General features: G+C 35.3%; 1 protein-coding gene across 1 annotated transcript in view; it reads left to right on the top strand.

Moving 5' to 3' along the window:
- LOC135219568 (potassium channel subfamily K member 18-like) overlaps window positions 1-14,421 on the top strand; it is a 614,734-nt gene that overhangs the window by 519,615 nt on the left and 80,698 nt on the right. Inside the window, exons 6-9 of the mRNA XM_064256437.1 lie at window positions 3,198-3,263; window positions 9,925-10,085; window positions 10,889-11,126; window positions 12,717-12,855. Of these exons, the coding sequence (XP_064112507.1) occupies window positions 3,198-3,263; window positions 9,925-10,085; window positions 10,889-11,126; window positions 12,717-12,855 (604 nt within the window). The remainder of the gene's footprint in view (window positions 1-3,197; window positions 3,264-9,924; window positions 10,086-10,888; window positions 11,127-12,716; window positions 12,856-14,421) is intronic.

The raw sequence follows: 14,421 nt of genomic DNA, 5'->3' as shown, positions 1-14,421 counted from the left end.
ATATATATATATATATATATATATATATATATATATATATATATATATATATGTATAACTGAATCACGAAAGTTAGGAACGTGATAAATCCATAAATAAAGATAAATGCCACGAAGGAAAAATAGCAGACTCCTTCGTTTATTTTTCCTTCGTGGTCCTTATCTTTATTATATATAGGATATATATATATAGTATATATATAGAAATATATATGTGTGTGTGTGTGTGTGTGTGTGTGTGTGTGTGTGTGTATGTGTATGTATGTATGTAGAGTCTACTGATAATTTTTTACCAGATGCATATGTAGCTGTAATAGCTACAATGCCCTCTTAACTTCTCGAATTCTTTGCACTTTTTGGATATGCTTGTCACTAAAAAGCCTTGAGATCCAAGTTCAAAGAAATATAAAGAAATCATGATGTTCAGTAGCAGGAAACAATCACGCAATATCACGAAGAGGCTACCTTGCCAACCTGACCAAATAGTAGGTGTTAAGAGAGGTAGTAGAGGAAGACTTATTAAGCACTGGGGATAAGACATAGAAGATGAGCTGGCATAAGTCCAGAATACAAAGGAAGCAAGAACGTGGGTGCATGGCAAGTGCATGGCACATCGTGTATAGGAGGTCAGACACTCTTCTGATGAGTTTTCAGTATATCTTTATATGAATGGGCAGCTGTGTAGGATAAAATATCAGCATAAGAGATTCATCCACGATTAATCATTTAATGTATGAGAGTGAGCCCCCCCCCCCCCCCGGTAATATATATATTATATATATTATAATATATATAGATATATATATTATTATATTAGATAGATAGTTATATATCATATACCTATATATATAGATATATATATTATCAATTTTCGTTCTCGGTGTCTGAAAAAACTGTGAAAGTGACTCTCTGGCACTCCTAAAAGGCCCTGCTAGAGCACAGAAACATAACAAACAATCTATGGCTGAAAGCTGGTATCAGTGGAAGGAAAAAATTATATGAAACTAGATATTTAGTTTAATTGAACTATATTTACACTAAATTATGTGAGTAAGCAATTTACCCCTTAAGGGTGACAGGGACTCGAATGGGTCCTGAAATTAAATGGAAGGCAGTTCATTGTAAGTCAACTAGGACTTGTGGCTGGGAAATGATCTAGGCACAGAAATAAGTGTTGCGCACAGCGGGTTGCTGAATAGGCCTGGTGCTACTTCCAAGGGATTCCAAATTTCATCTCAAAACTAGGCAAGATATTTACTTCTGCAATGAGACTGCATTCTAGGATGAGTACTAAGACGATAGACATGTGTGGAACGTTAAACACGATTCTCTCTTATTATTTCACATCAAAGTCCACTCACAGGGATATAAAATGACTGGGAGCTTATACAGAAAGGTATACTATGTTGTTTTATTTCTAGGGGGATGCTTAGCACGAAACAACGTTACTTCCCGATGTAGCATACGCTTATCTAGATGGGAATATCACAATTAGATTTAATATCTCTACTAGCATCACAAGGGGAATTATTTACAGCATCGATGGTAGCAATGGGGGAAATGTGTTATGGTAATGAAAAATAGGGACCATAATGTTGAGCTATTAGGGAGAAAGTTGCCTTGGAAAAATGAAAAAGGATGTACAGATAAGAGACAAAAATGGTAACTGACTGCACTCAAAATTGCTCCATTACAGTACCTGGGCATCTGAGGTCTTGTTTTCTTCCAAATTGCTGAGAAAGGGTTAGCAATATGTAAATGAACATGTGGGTGTCCCTAGATGGTAGGTAGAGCAAGCAGGGACAGGAATGAACATCTTGACAGCTGGCGATGTTCTAAGAAAAATCGTTGGTTGTCTCCTGGTTTTATAAGCTTGATTACAGCTCTCTCTTCCCACATGTGTCTTGCACAAGGTCATCCACTCTCTTCTTCCACTATAAGCCCTGCCCAAAGTCTGAATCACGGGGCCCTGCTGCCTTCCTGTAGTGATTAATTTCAAAGGCAGCCAATTGGAAAGGACAAGAGATATTCTAAAAGAACGGAGGATGTTGAAGAGGGGCAACTGAAAAAAATGCCCGAATTTCCATCTAAAGTTCGTTATATTGCCGTTTTTCTGGTTTAAATCCTTAACTATATATATATATATATATATATAAGATATATATATATATATATATATATATATATATATATATATATATATATATGTGTGTGTGTGTGTGTGTGTGTGTGTGTATGTGTATGTGTGTATGCATGTATGTGTGTTTGTGTGTGTGTGTGTTTTTCCCATTTAGAAACTGGGAAGAGGCTACTAAACCCATGCTGGTCCCCCATTCACAGCTGGGTGGACAGGTGGGCTGATGGTTGGGGTTGATCCAGAACTCAAGTCAAATTGATTTTCAGCCATTCTATTCCGTATTCACAGCTTTGATTCCTTTCACAGGCACCTTAAATGGTCTGCCAAATAGGTTTGCCTAATAAATATGAGAATGTAAATACGCTATTTTTATTTATCCTTAACCCAAAGGTGTATTGATTAAAAAGCCCTTGGAGCTGTGGGAAGAACGCAAGATAATGTGTGAGATTAACCTGTAAGAAAGCAAAGAGTGTCCTGATAGTACACGAACAACGTCAAAAGATCATTGATTACTAACCTGATTCTTATTCTTCATGCGATTCAGGTCATTTAGCCCACTGCAGGTGTTTATGTGGGTCACCTTATCTTTCTGGAGTATTGCTTCGTTTCTTATAACTTTTCTTATAAAGCATTATTGCCTTCGTATTTGACATACTTGTATGTATGTATGTGGTGTTGCATGTCAGAGCAAGCGATTAGGAATATTTGAGACAAATTTTACCCATTGAAGCTAGTTGCAATTTTCACTTTCTCTTAATAATTTTTTTAAGTTGCATGCCAGCATTTTATTTTTCTCTGGAATATATGAAGAAATATTTCGTTACATACTTTTGTTCGATTACTATTGGCTTACTTTATATGTTATTTTATAGGTAATTTGCATTAGTTTAATCAACTTATAATAATTCTACTTTATTATTTCTGTTTACTACAGTAATTATTTTTTTTAAACAATGACTTTGCTTTCAGGAGCTAACCCAATACTCTTTTTATTTATTTCCTAATGAAGCTACTTGTGTCCTAAGCAGTTTCCTTTTTCTCTAGCTTCTTTTCCTCTGCAGGTAGCGCATAAAACTAAGGAGGCAAAAGAACACATTTCACACTCCGTGGAAGAAACAGCCAAGAAGGTTTTACGATTTGCTTTTTATTTTTCTTTATTTTTTCATTTATTTTTTTCTTACCGCTCCCGTCCCTATGCCCCTCGAGCTTGTGTATTTTTGCAATACTTTTTCTTCCTTCCTCGTCTCCCTTTACAAGTCTCTCTTTCACATAAAATCCTTTTTATGTGTGAAGCTTTTTATACTTCCCTCTTACTTCTTTCTTTGTAGAATAACATTCCTTCCTTGTATTCCGATTTTTTTCCCTCGAGTTTTTTTCGTTTGATATTCTTGTTCCTTGGAAATACATTCATCTAACAGGATTATTTTCACCCTGAATTGTTGCACTGGATTGCTGTACCCAATTTGATTCCTCGCAGGTTTTGAAATCTATTATTTAGAAGCCACTTCCTCATATCTGACCCAGTGACCCGTCACTCACCTGGGGAACGCAAGCAAGTCGAAAAAAATGGCTTTCCATTTTAACTGAATAAAGTTTTGAGTAGCTAGTAGAAATTTGTAAGTACGGTTATTATGGTGTTTAAAAAGCATAGTGTTCAGTAAACATATATATATATATATATATATATATATATATATATATATATATATATATATATATATATATGTGTGTGTGTGTGTGTGTGTGTGTGTGTGTATATATATATAATATATAATATATATATATATATATATATATATATATATATATCGATGAAAGCTTGTTTACTTTCCTGATAACTACTTGAATATGCAATGTTCTGTTTATAAAAGTAAGAGGTCCCTGTAAGAAGAAAAATTACCATTGTAGAATTATGTAAATATTATGAAATAAATATAAATCTACATTAATGTAATTTTCTAATAAAAGATAAAAAAGAATAAAGTTCTCTTGGATATAAGACTTTAAGCGAATCTTATCACAGTTTGAATATTTACAGAATTTCTGCCTTCAGTGTCATTTGGATTAATCGTCAAAGTAGTGTGATTATTGTACAGAAAATTGATTTATGAGCTTAGGCGTTTCTAAATCCCACGCAGGAGTATGGTTTACATTAGAAAAAATTTTTTTGTTTTCTGTTCTTTAGGATAAATATGTTTTTTTTATGTTAGGAGGATTTTTGCCACCTTTGTTGCAATTAGGGTTATTATTCTTTTTAGAAACCTTTATTCCTTTAATTGCGATGTATTCCCTTCATATGTGATAATATTTATGAGATCATTTTATTGTGAACTGCAAATGCAAGCCAATGAAAGCCTGATTACTTATAATTGTTTTCACTTTTTGTTCAGGTTCCACTTACTCTTTTTTATTTTTATTCGCTTTTAACAGATCCCCGAAAATAAATTCACTCCAACCAACCTTGTAGGAGTATCTTGTAAAGTTAAAACTAACTAGTTAAACTGTCAACTATCTGTAATAAAATTAATGATAAAGCTATGTAGCTTTTAAGGAAAATACAGGTGACCGTGGTAATGGTCCTTATCCATTCCCTTGCAGGATATTAAGCAGAACTGACGATATCTGCCTTTGGCAGAGAATAACCTGGCCTTCCAAATCGTTCAGGTTTCGGTTGGGGAGACTTAGGAAGACTGCTTTGTCGTTTCAAATAATAATGAGAGTTTTTTCTCTCTCAAGATCTTCACGTTCCACAGTTTGAAATCTCTAAGGAAATAAAAGTGACTATTTCAAGTTTTGGTATAAAGCGTGGAAAAACCTTGACAAAATCGGTAATAGGAACTTTTGATCCGTGGGGCGACTTTTCATTTATGAAAATGGAAGGAAAGTTTCTATTGCCTCTTTGTTTAATTTTTTCAGTATTTCATACAGGTCCTACACACACACACACACACACAAACACACACGCACACACACACACACACCACACACACACACACACACACACACACACATATATATATATATATATATATATATATATATATATATATATATATGTATATATGTATGTATGATGGTATATCCATTATAAGTTGTATGTATGTATGTATGTTTGTATGTGTCCATTATAAGTTGCTAGGTTTTTACTGGCAAAAAGAAACAAAGAATTCGTTGTTTTAGGTAGGAACAAACTAAAAAGCGTGGCTTTGCCAAAATAAATGAATAAAATTGTATTTTGTAAGCTGTACTGACGTAGAGAGAAGTCGCAAATAAGCTGCAGTAATCGGATAACAAAGATCATATAGCCAGTTAAACGTCAATAGTATTCCTAAATATACTCAATTTATTTGACACCTTTAATTTGGCCTTTACTCATATGTATCTTACGAGTGCCAATATATCATACATGAGTTGTGTGGGTGGTTGGTGTTTCCACAGTCTGTTAATCCCCCCTGGCAGAGGACGCTTTCAGAGGAAATAACATCCTTATCTTTACCTTTTCCAGGCTATTCAGAACCCGTTATTGCTAGTAAGTGGAGAAGAAAAAATACGTTGCTTTTTGCCTTGAAATTCTTTGCATTGAATGTTGCAAATCCGTAGTAGATGTGTATCCTTGTACTTGTTTAGAAGTGGTAGATTTAGTTTTATTTCGTGCAAATTATTATGAATATAGAATTTCTATCTCGCTTAGTATTTTTCTACCGTTCATAAATTTTCTTCCTTTAGAAGCTAATGTTTCCCGCCCGCCTATTTTCCGTTTTTCTCTTTTATTTCTTAATTGATATTCGTTTCCCTTGGCCAGATATCCGTCCCTAAAAGTATCCTTTCTATAGTTATATCCTCTTTTCTTCACCTATCACCTTCCTGTTATTCCCATTTCCTTATAGCATTCGTCTGCCATCCTTTCCTTGCCGTGAAGAGCCCATCTACGAGGCCCATTTCAGCTCACGGTTTGTTGACATTCTATGGGGAACTAAATCACTCCAGACATCAGACATTTCCTTCCCCTTTTAAGACAGTTTCTCTCATATGTATATAACGCCTCTAGGTCCCTTGGGTAAGAGCTCCATATTCCAGATACCGTAAGTTTCGGTAGTGACTGTAAAAGCAGTATTCATTTATAGAAATATTTTATATATATGGGTTGATGAAATTTCTGACTGTTTTCTCCGACAGCAATTTCATTGGCGATTCATGCTCCGGAAGAACGGATAGCGAACGTAGCCAGTCCGCGGCAGGTTATTCAATGACAAATGTTGTCGTCTGCCTAAATTACAGCTAAATAAGAAAATAAAAATGTCAAAATTCAAATGTGATAATTTTAAAGCTAAATAATTTTTTTTTTTTCAAAAGGCAACAGTTACCTTACATGTAACTCCCTATTGGCGTTTTATGTGTGAACCTGGCAATGAATACCGTTTTGTCACACTCTTGATCCGCGCAGTGTCAGGGAAAAAGGCTTATTTTGTAAAATTGCGTTAAATGACGCGTGAATTCACAATAAGACTGCAGAAACTTATAAATTTATCAAATATGTACGGCAATGTCTTGATTGACTTTATAATAAATATGACAACTAAAATGTACAAAAAAACCATTGATCCAGACCAACCTCAACATCCCACTGTTTATCTTCTGCTCTTCGCATTATTTCATTTCAACTTCCAGACAATTTATATTCGAAGCTCTTTGATCATCGCAGGTGAGAATCTACATACGTCCTCTGAGAATTTATGAAGTGTATCCACTTATAAATGTTGCATCTTGTATATGAACTGCATGCAGACGTTTCTTCCCCAAGCAAGCATACATTGCATGGCGTTAATAATGGTGTTTGAGATGTATTAGTAAAATTAAGGATCTTTCATACTGATTGCAATGAACTTTGAACTCTAATGTGCACTACATTTCTTTTCTTTTTCATCTATAATTTTTTTCCCAGGGTGTACTACTGTGGATACTGAATACATTTTACCTATGTCCGTTTCTTTAGTTTTACACTTTTACCATTACTTTCAGACAATTTCAAGTAAATGCCTTAAAATAAAGGCAAATATCCTTACCACTTTCCTCGAGGCCATATACTTTATATATATATATATATATAATTATTCTTATATATATATATTTATATATTATATATATTATTATATATATATATATATATATTATTATATATATATAATATATATATAGATATGTATAAGTATTATTATTATATATTTTATATATAAGTTATATATATATAAATAATATATTATATATCTGTATAATCATTTATGTATTATATAATATATCATTATATATTATATTATTTAGATATAGACTATATATTATAATATATATATATAAAATATAAATATTAATATATATGAAGATGCAGGATATTACGGATAAACTGTCAGTGGCTGAGATGATATCCAAATCATATCGAGAATGTAGAGATTGTGAGAGACATTGCTGGCTGCCACAGAAGGCTTCAGTCACATCCATATTTAAAGGCTTCTGACCTATGCATGGTACGAATTGACCTGAAAAAATAAGCATAGGAAAACGATTAACATAGATTTATAGACTTATATCACATAGTGAATGGGGAATCTAAATTTTGAATGTGCAGATGAAGATGTTTTTGTAGCTTTCAGGAAATCGTAGCTTGTTATATTCTCACCATTCATGAAATAACTGCAAATTGATAATGTGAAATAAATAAAAGATAGAGATGTCATATATACAAGCACGGCTTTTGTAAACCTAAACGCTGGTTGCTCTCAAAATTGAATATTTCATAAACGCAAATATGGAAATCCTGGGACAGCATTGACGCCTGACAGACCGCTGGGATATAAAATTCATGAACATGGTCCTGTACAGACCTTATGTAACATGTACACTAGGGATGTAACATGAAGCTCTGTGAACAGAGGTATTCACAATTTGGTTGAAGTGAAACGTGAAACGTATTTTTCTGTACGAAACAGATACTGACTCTTTTCATTTTTATTTTACTTGATGTTAATATTTATCTTTTTTTTTTTTTTTGTTTACCTGTAGTTACTACATATATATTACCTAAAAGTCGATGGCCAGACGACGAAGAAAGTGATATTCTGTGCAATATCATATCCCTTTTCGCTCCCTTTTCCACCCTAGTAATGCAGAATTACTTCGTCTCATATTTTCTGCACCCTATCCATCACCATTATAATAGAGTGTTACTTCAAGTTTTGAATACATTTATCGATATAATTTTCACATTTCGTCCACTGCATTGTTCTGGCAATCCTATTTGACACCTTTTTACCTGCGCCCTATTCATCTCCCAGTTTTCCATATCCACCTCATCTTTTTATTACTGCACTTTGCACAGATCTATTTTTTCCACAAAATCTAGTTATCACCCCTTATTTTAGACCAGCATTTTCCACGCTTTATTCATCCTAGAATTTCCAGTGTCTCATTCACCGCACTCTCCGCCATCCAGGTCATGGACTCGACGAAGGTCACCAGCCAAAAACTCATCGTGGACGTCGAAGCTACGAAGAAAATGGTTTCTGTTTCGTTCGTTAAAGACGTAGCCTAGATGTTGTTTATATTCCATTTCCTAACTGTATGCTCCTTTTTCTTTTACCTAGCTGTGTACCTGACACTTGCCTTTAGTTGACCATATAGTCGGGTGGGTGTGTCGATTTCGAAATATGAATAGCAAATGACTTTTAGTAGTTTTTCGTCATATCTTCGACGAATGGTGTAAGTGGTCAGCTGATGTAATTGACATATGTGGTATTCCAGAAGTGCATCCACTTGGTTAACTATACGAAGGATTCCTCACAGCTTTCTTTCAGCTTCTTGGAATGAAGGCATTCAATTCTTAGTGGTCTTATGCCAGCGCTGAACGAACACTCCAGTCAATCGTGTATTTTAACAAATGCATACACTCTGAAGTCATTACGCATTTCATTTACATCATAGTGTAGTCTATTTCCCTAACGTAGTTTTGATCCTGAATGACGCACTTAGATACACTTTTGTAGTAAACAAATAGCACCAAACACAGTACAATCTTTACGCGAATCTTTTAGACTGTAAAATAGACTGTAGATTTAGGTTGTGGATTTAATCACATATTGACGTAGTTCTTCTTTAGCTAAGTTGCATTAAAGGCCAGTAAAGATTAGCATAAGGAATATGTGATCACAAACCTAGATGGTAAACTAATCAGCTAGACTATTTTTTTTATATAGCTCCTTCCTGTAAACAATAAATACTGTAATACATACTTATGTGTAGTGTACATATCTGTATGTATATGTCTATATATATATATGTGTGTGTGTGTGTATATATATATACATATGTATATATATGTACATATATAATCCATGGTAGAAAAATTAGAAGAGAAAAGCATACTAAGTGAGTATTAAGTTCCCTTAATACAGACATACCTGCGACACTACGATTATTCATTACACAAAATGACATTTAGCAAAAATTTACAGTCATCATAATTAGAAATTAAATTAGGAGTTGAAGGAAATAGGCTGAATTCCGGAGTAAAAGGAAATAGACTGAATTGCGGTGATCGCTGGTAATGAACCGAAGTAGCAGAGAGACATTTTGAGAAAGAAAGAACTTACGAAAAGATTGAGGTCTTCTGTGTTCTATTTTTGATTGCTGCAATCCTCTCTTAGACAATCCTGAACAGTTATTGCAACATGTAAGCAAACACACTCGCTCCACTTCCTAATACTCATTATGCATTCCTTTCCCCTCACCTAAACACAGGTCAAAGACAAGACAGTTTCCGTCACGGGACACGTGAAAGACGCCAGCCAATGGGTGGCCTCGCAGACCTCCAAAACGGCCAAGGCCGCCATGGAACAGGCCAAATCGGGCCTGAGCGTCGGCGAGAAATTCACGCTCTTCGCCGTCGAGAAAATATCGACGTAAGTTTATTTAAAAAATGATAGATGCTAAGGCTGCTCACATGAAAATAACTGTTCAACATTCATTAGCAGTTGTAAATATTTGCAATGACTTGCTGCTATAAGAACAGTATCAGGCTTGTTTATTGGTCATCAGCTTTTTCATGGAAGACGCAAAAGAAAGTAGTCGCAAAGGAAAACAATGTATTATCTTTAACTACAAATATATAAAATATACTTAGAAAGCCAGAATTTCTGTTTCTAATAATTAAGCACCGAATTATCTTTGACAGCTCTTATGTCAGTTTTACTTAGCTAGCCATACAATGCAGTTTAATTCCTGTTTCTAGTAATTAAACATTGAATTATCTTTAACAGTTCCCATGTGAAATTTCTTAGCTAGCCAGAAAATGCATTTTAATTTCTGTTTCTAATAATTAAGCACTGAATTATCATTAATAGCTCTTATGTAAAATTTACTTAGCTAGCCATAAAATGCAGTTTAAGTCCTGTTTCTAATAATTAAACGCTGAATTATCTTTAATAGTTCCCCTGTATAATTTACTTAGCTAGCCATAGAATGCAGTTATTCCGGTTTCTAATAATTAAACATTGAAATATTTTTGATAGCTCCTATGTCAAACTTACTCAGCTAGCCATAAAATGCATTTTAATTCCTATTTCTAATAATTACTGACCCCCTTGATTATCATTCTAATATAGTTTCCATTAACTCTGTCTTTTAAATGTCAATACCACGCCTCTCCATTCCCCTGCTGAAGTGCCTCGCCGTGTTAATTAAAATCTTCCATTTTATCTGTCAGACTTTCTCGAAGAGGCTTCACGCACGTCTTCATGTTCCTGATCCTGGCCGGCTACACGGCTCTGGGCGCTGGACTGTTCATTCTGATCGAAGGGGGCCCAGAAAACGCGGTACTGCAGGAGAACGAGCACATCTACAGGAGCTTGGAGAAGAACGCCACAGACGAGAAAAATCGGCTGATTCAAAATCTCTGGACGAAAAATAACAAAAATATTCGGTCATGGGATGTCTGGCGAGCTGTGAGTATTTTTAGGTAGTGTCGATAGTACGACGGATTGATTTCAGTAACACCTATGTTTAAACAGACTTCAATTTAGGACTTCTGTACTTAGCTACTATATTTTCATTATTTCTCCCTATGCCACCATTCTGGATGTGGTAAGTTTGTTGTTAATATATATCTTATATTGATTATTAAGTGTTAAGTACAGGTTACTTTAGGTTAGCCTATAGTATAAGGGCTTCTTTGTTTAACTGAATTTATTACCTATATCAGAAAGACCAGAACCCCAGAACGTCTATTAAGTTAGGGTGTTCAGCTACTATATTTTGATTATTTATCCCTATGCACCATTTTGGATGTGGTAAGTGTGTTAATATATATATCTTGAATTGATTGTTAAGTGTAAAGTACAAGTTAGTTTAGGTTAGGTTATAATATTTGGTCTCCGTTGCCTAACTGAATTTATTACCCATATCAGAAAGGACAGAAACCCAGAGAGTCTATTAAGTTGAGGTATTACTGTATTTCGGAACGATCGCCGTAGTGAGATCCTTTACACCTACAACTTTGCCAAGTGAAATGGTCCTCTCTGCGTCTTTCATTCTAAGAATACCGGTACTAAATCTGAATAAAATCAACACCCGAAGACCAGACAAAAATCAATCAATCCATTTCATCGGTAGCCCCCTGGCTTCTAACTCTGGCTGATTTCTTTCCTACCGAGGAGTCATTAATCTCTTTTCCTCCTGAGAAAAGATTTCCGTTTCCCCATCAGTAACTTCTATCATCTTACATCTGCGCTTTTAGGCATCAGTGGAATTCTAATGTAATTTTGTGCGATTCTCTGTCTGCTCGAGCGAAGCCGTCAATCTCGTGAAGAGTGATTGAGGTCGGGGTGCAGAAGTAGTACTTTGGCTTTGGCTCCGGAAGTGGGTTGATGAAGATGATGTAAGGCGAGATTGGAAGACATTTTTGATGAAACCTTCCAATCTGATCTATAATGAAACGGAAGCGGAATGTGTGACTGCTGAGAGAATAATGGCTGACTAAAAGATTGGTAAACTCAGAGATGCTTCACAAAACATCGTAAAGTGAATATTAGTTTCATCGTAACTTTCATTGATACGTAATACAAACTTTGCAATTTTGACATTTGAATAGAACTTCCACCAGTCCAGTATCTAAAATCCGCAACATATTGCACTGTTTACCAAACTAAATGTTTCTTCTTCTCAGCTTATTCCCAAGTCGGGGTCGTTGTTAAGAATTCTCCACAGTAAATGAAGAATCTGTAAAATACTTTCAACTGCCACCCTTCAAGATATTCTTATGTCGAAAAATTCTCTAATAACATGAGAAGTGATCTTCCTTCAGCCATAGTATTATAAAGACATTAATTTTTGAGTAATTAAGAGAACAGATGGCCTGCTTTATAATTATCATAAGAGGGACATGAGTTATATTAACATAGGAACAAAAAAGTGTCCTTGAATGGGAATGCGGTTGTACAGTACTGGTAAAGTATTTACAGAATATTGTTGACAGAAGATGATAATGTAGGCATGAAATAGTGTGCGCTTTCCTCACGTCTTCTGTTTGCCACCAGGAAGTGAAAGTGCTGATAGACAGATACGAGAGCTTCTTGAACGGCACCTTCATCCAGCAGCAAGAATCGGCTCCTGTTGACAAAACTTGGACTTTCTGGAAAGCGATGTTCTTTTGTTCTACCATCACCACAACGATTGGTGAGTCGTTCACTTCTCATCTCGAGGTTTTGAAACCAACTTTGCTCTTCCTCTAAAATACATTAACTGTAAGGGATCTTTCCCAGATAGTGACCCCCACGGGTTTTAACCCAGTCTGTATCCACCTTTGCGGTGTGTTTGGTACAACCCCGTCGGGGATTACCGTAAAGACATAAACAAAAGACTAAATATCATAAATGTAATGACCCCCGAGAAATATTACTCATAGAAAACGACCCAGGAAAACCCTTGGGGGTCACTATTTGAAAGAGATCCTTTGTAGGTTATGCCTATGAATGACATCCACGTGACAGGTAAGTGTCATTCGCTGATAGCAATGACTCCAATCAATCTGTCACTCTGCCGTAACTGCAGTGAAATGTAAGTAGTTTTCTTACTTGTTAGCAACGAAACCAAGGCGAAGAAAACGACAGAAAGTGTGGAATTAACGGCTTTCCTTTTGCGGTCATATCACACAATTTACTCGGCCCGTTTTTATTAAAGTCAAATTTACAGAGCTCAACACATCTTCTGTAGTATAAAGTCTAAACTTGGTTAGCTCACTTAGGTTCATAATTGCTTCAACGGAAAATTACAGAACACATCGAATCTCATGGGCCAGTCTTCATCCCATATAGCCTACAGGTGCCTATTATTTGTAAACAGGTGGCCGTGAGAAAGTGAAACATGATACTTTTTGTTTCAAAAGAGTGCTTCGATAAGTGCAACACACACACACACACACACACACACACACACACACACACACACATATATATATATAGATATATATATATATATATAATATTATATTATATATATATATTATACATACACGCATATACATATACGTGTGTGTGTGTATAAAATTTATGACAGTAAACAAGAAATTCTTAATCTTGTCAGCAACACAGCTACAATAGAGTCATTAAAGCAATCTCGTTGAGAGAGAGAGAGAGAGAGAGAGAGAGAGAGAGAGAGAGAGAGAGTTAAACTTGAAAGAGCTGTTAATAGGCGCAGACTTTTAAGTCGGCGATTACGTAATTACGAAATCATCCAAGAGCTCAAGCATAATACAATCAATAGCGATTTGTGTAACAGGTCCCGCGCTGCTGACGATGGCTCTTAGAAGCCAGTGATCTTAGCGAGGTAAACATGCCTGTTTGGCTCTGTATTATTTCATGAATTACAACATCTGGAATGAATTATTTTGGGAATTAAGATTACTTTGTTTCTATGCACTCATTTTCGTGTAAGACTGAGTAGGACCGTGCATTCGCCCATGATAGGATTCACGCGACATTCGTTCATACACTGTTTTTTCTGGCGTAGTTAGAAACACGTGAAGCACAACTGCTTAACGAATAGAAGCGATAAAGCACAGTGCATGGTAAACTGAAGAACATCAATGCGTGTGGAGCAATACAACAATTTGTCACAGAAAATGGGAAAGCCAGACCTCGACCTGGTGGCGGGTTAGCGAACTACGAGTTCCTGATCCTCAAGTGAAGTGTAGTTGCCGAGAAAATTAGCGTTTTGTGCTTTTATCCAATCATCGATTTGCCA

This window comes from Macrobrachium nipponense, chromosome 1 (assembly GCF_015104395.2).
Source record: "Macrobrachium nipponense isolate FS-2020 chromosome 1, ASM1510439v2, whole genome shotgun sequence".
NCBI classification, from domain to species: Eukaryota; Metazoa; Arthropoda; class Malacostraca; order Decapoda; family Palaemonidae; genus Macrobrachium; species Macrobrachium nipponense.
Note: the sequence above shows the minus strand (reverse complement) of the source record. Positions and strands in the feature narration are given on the sequence as shown.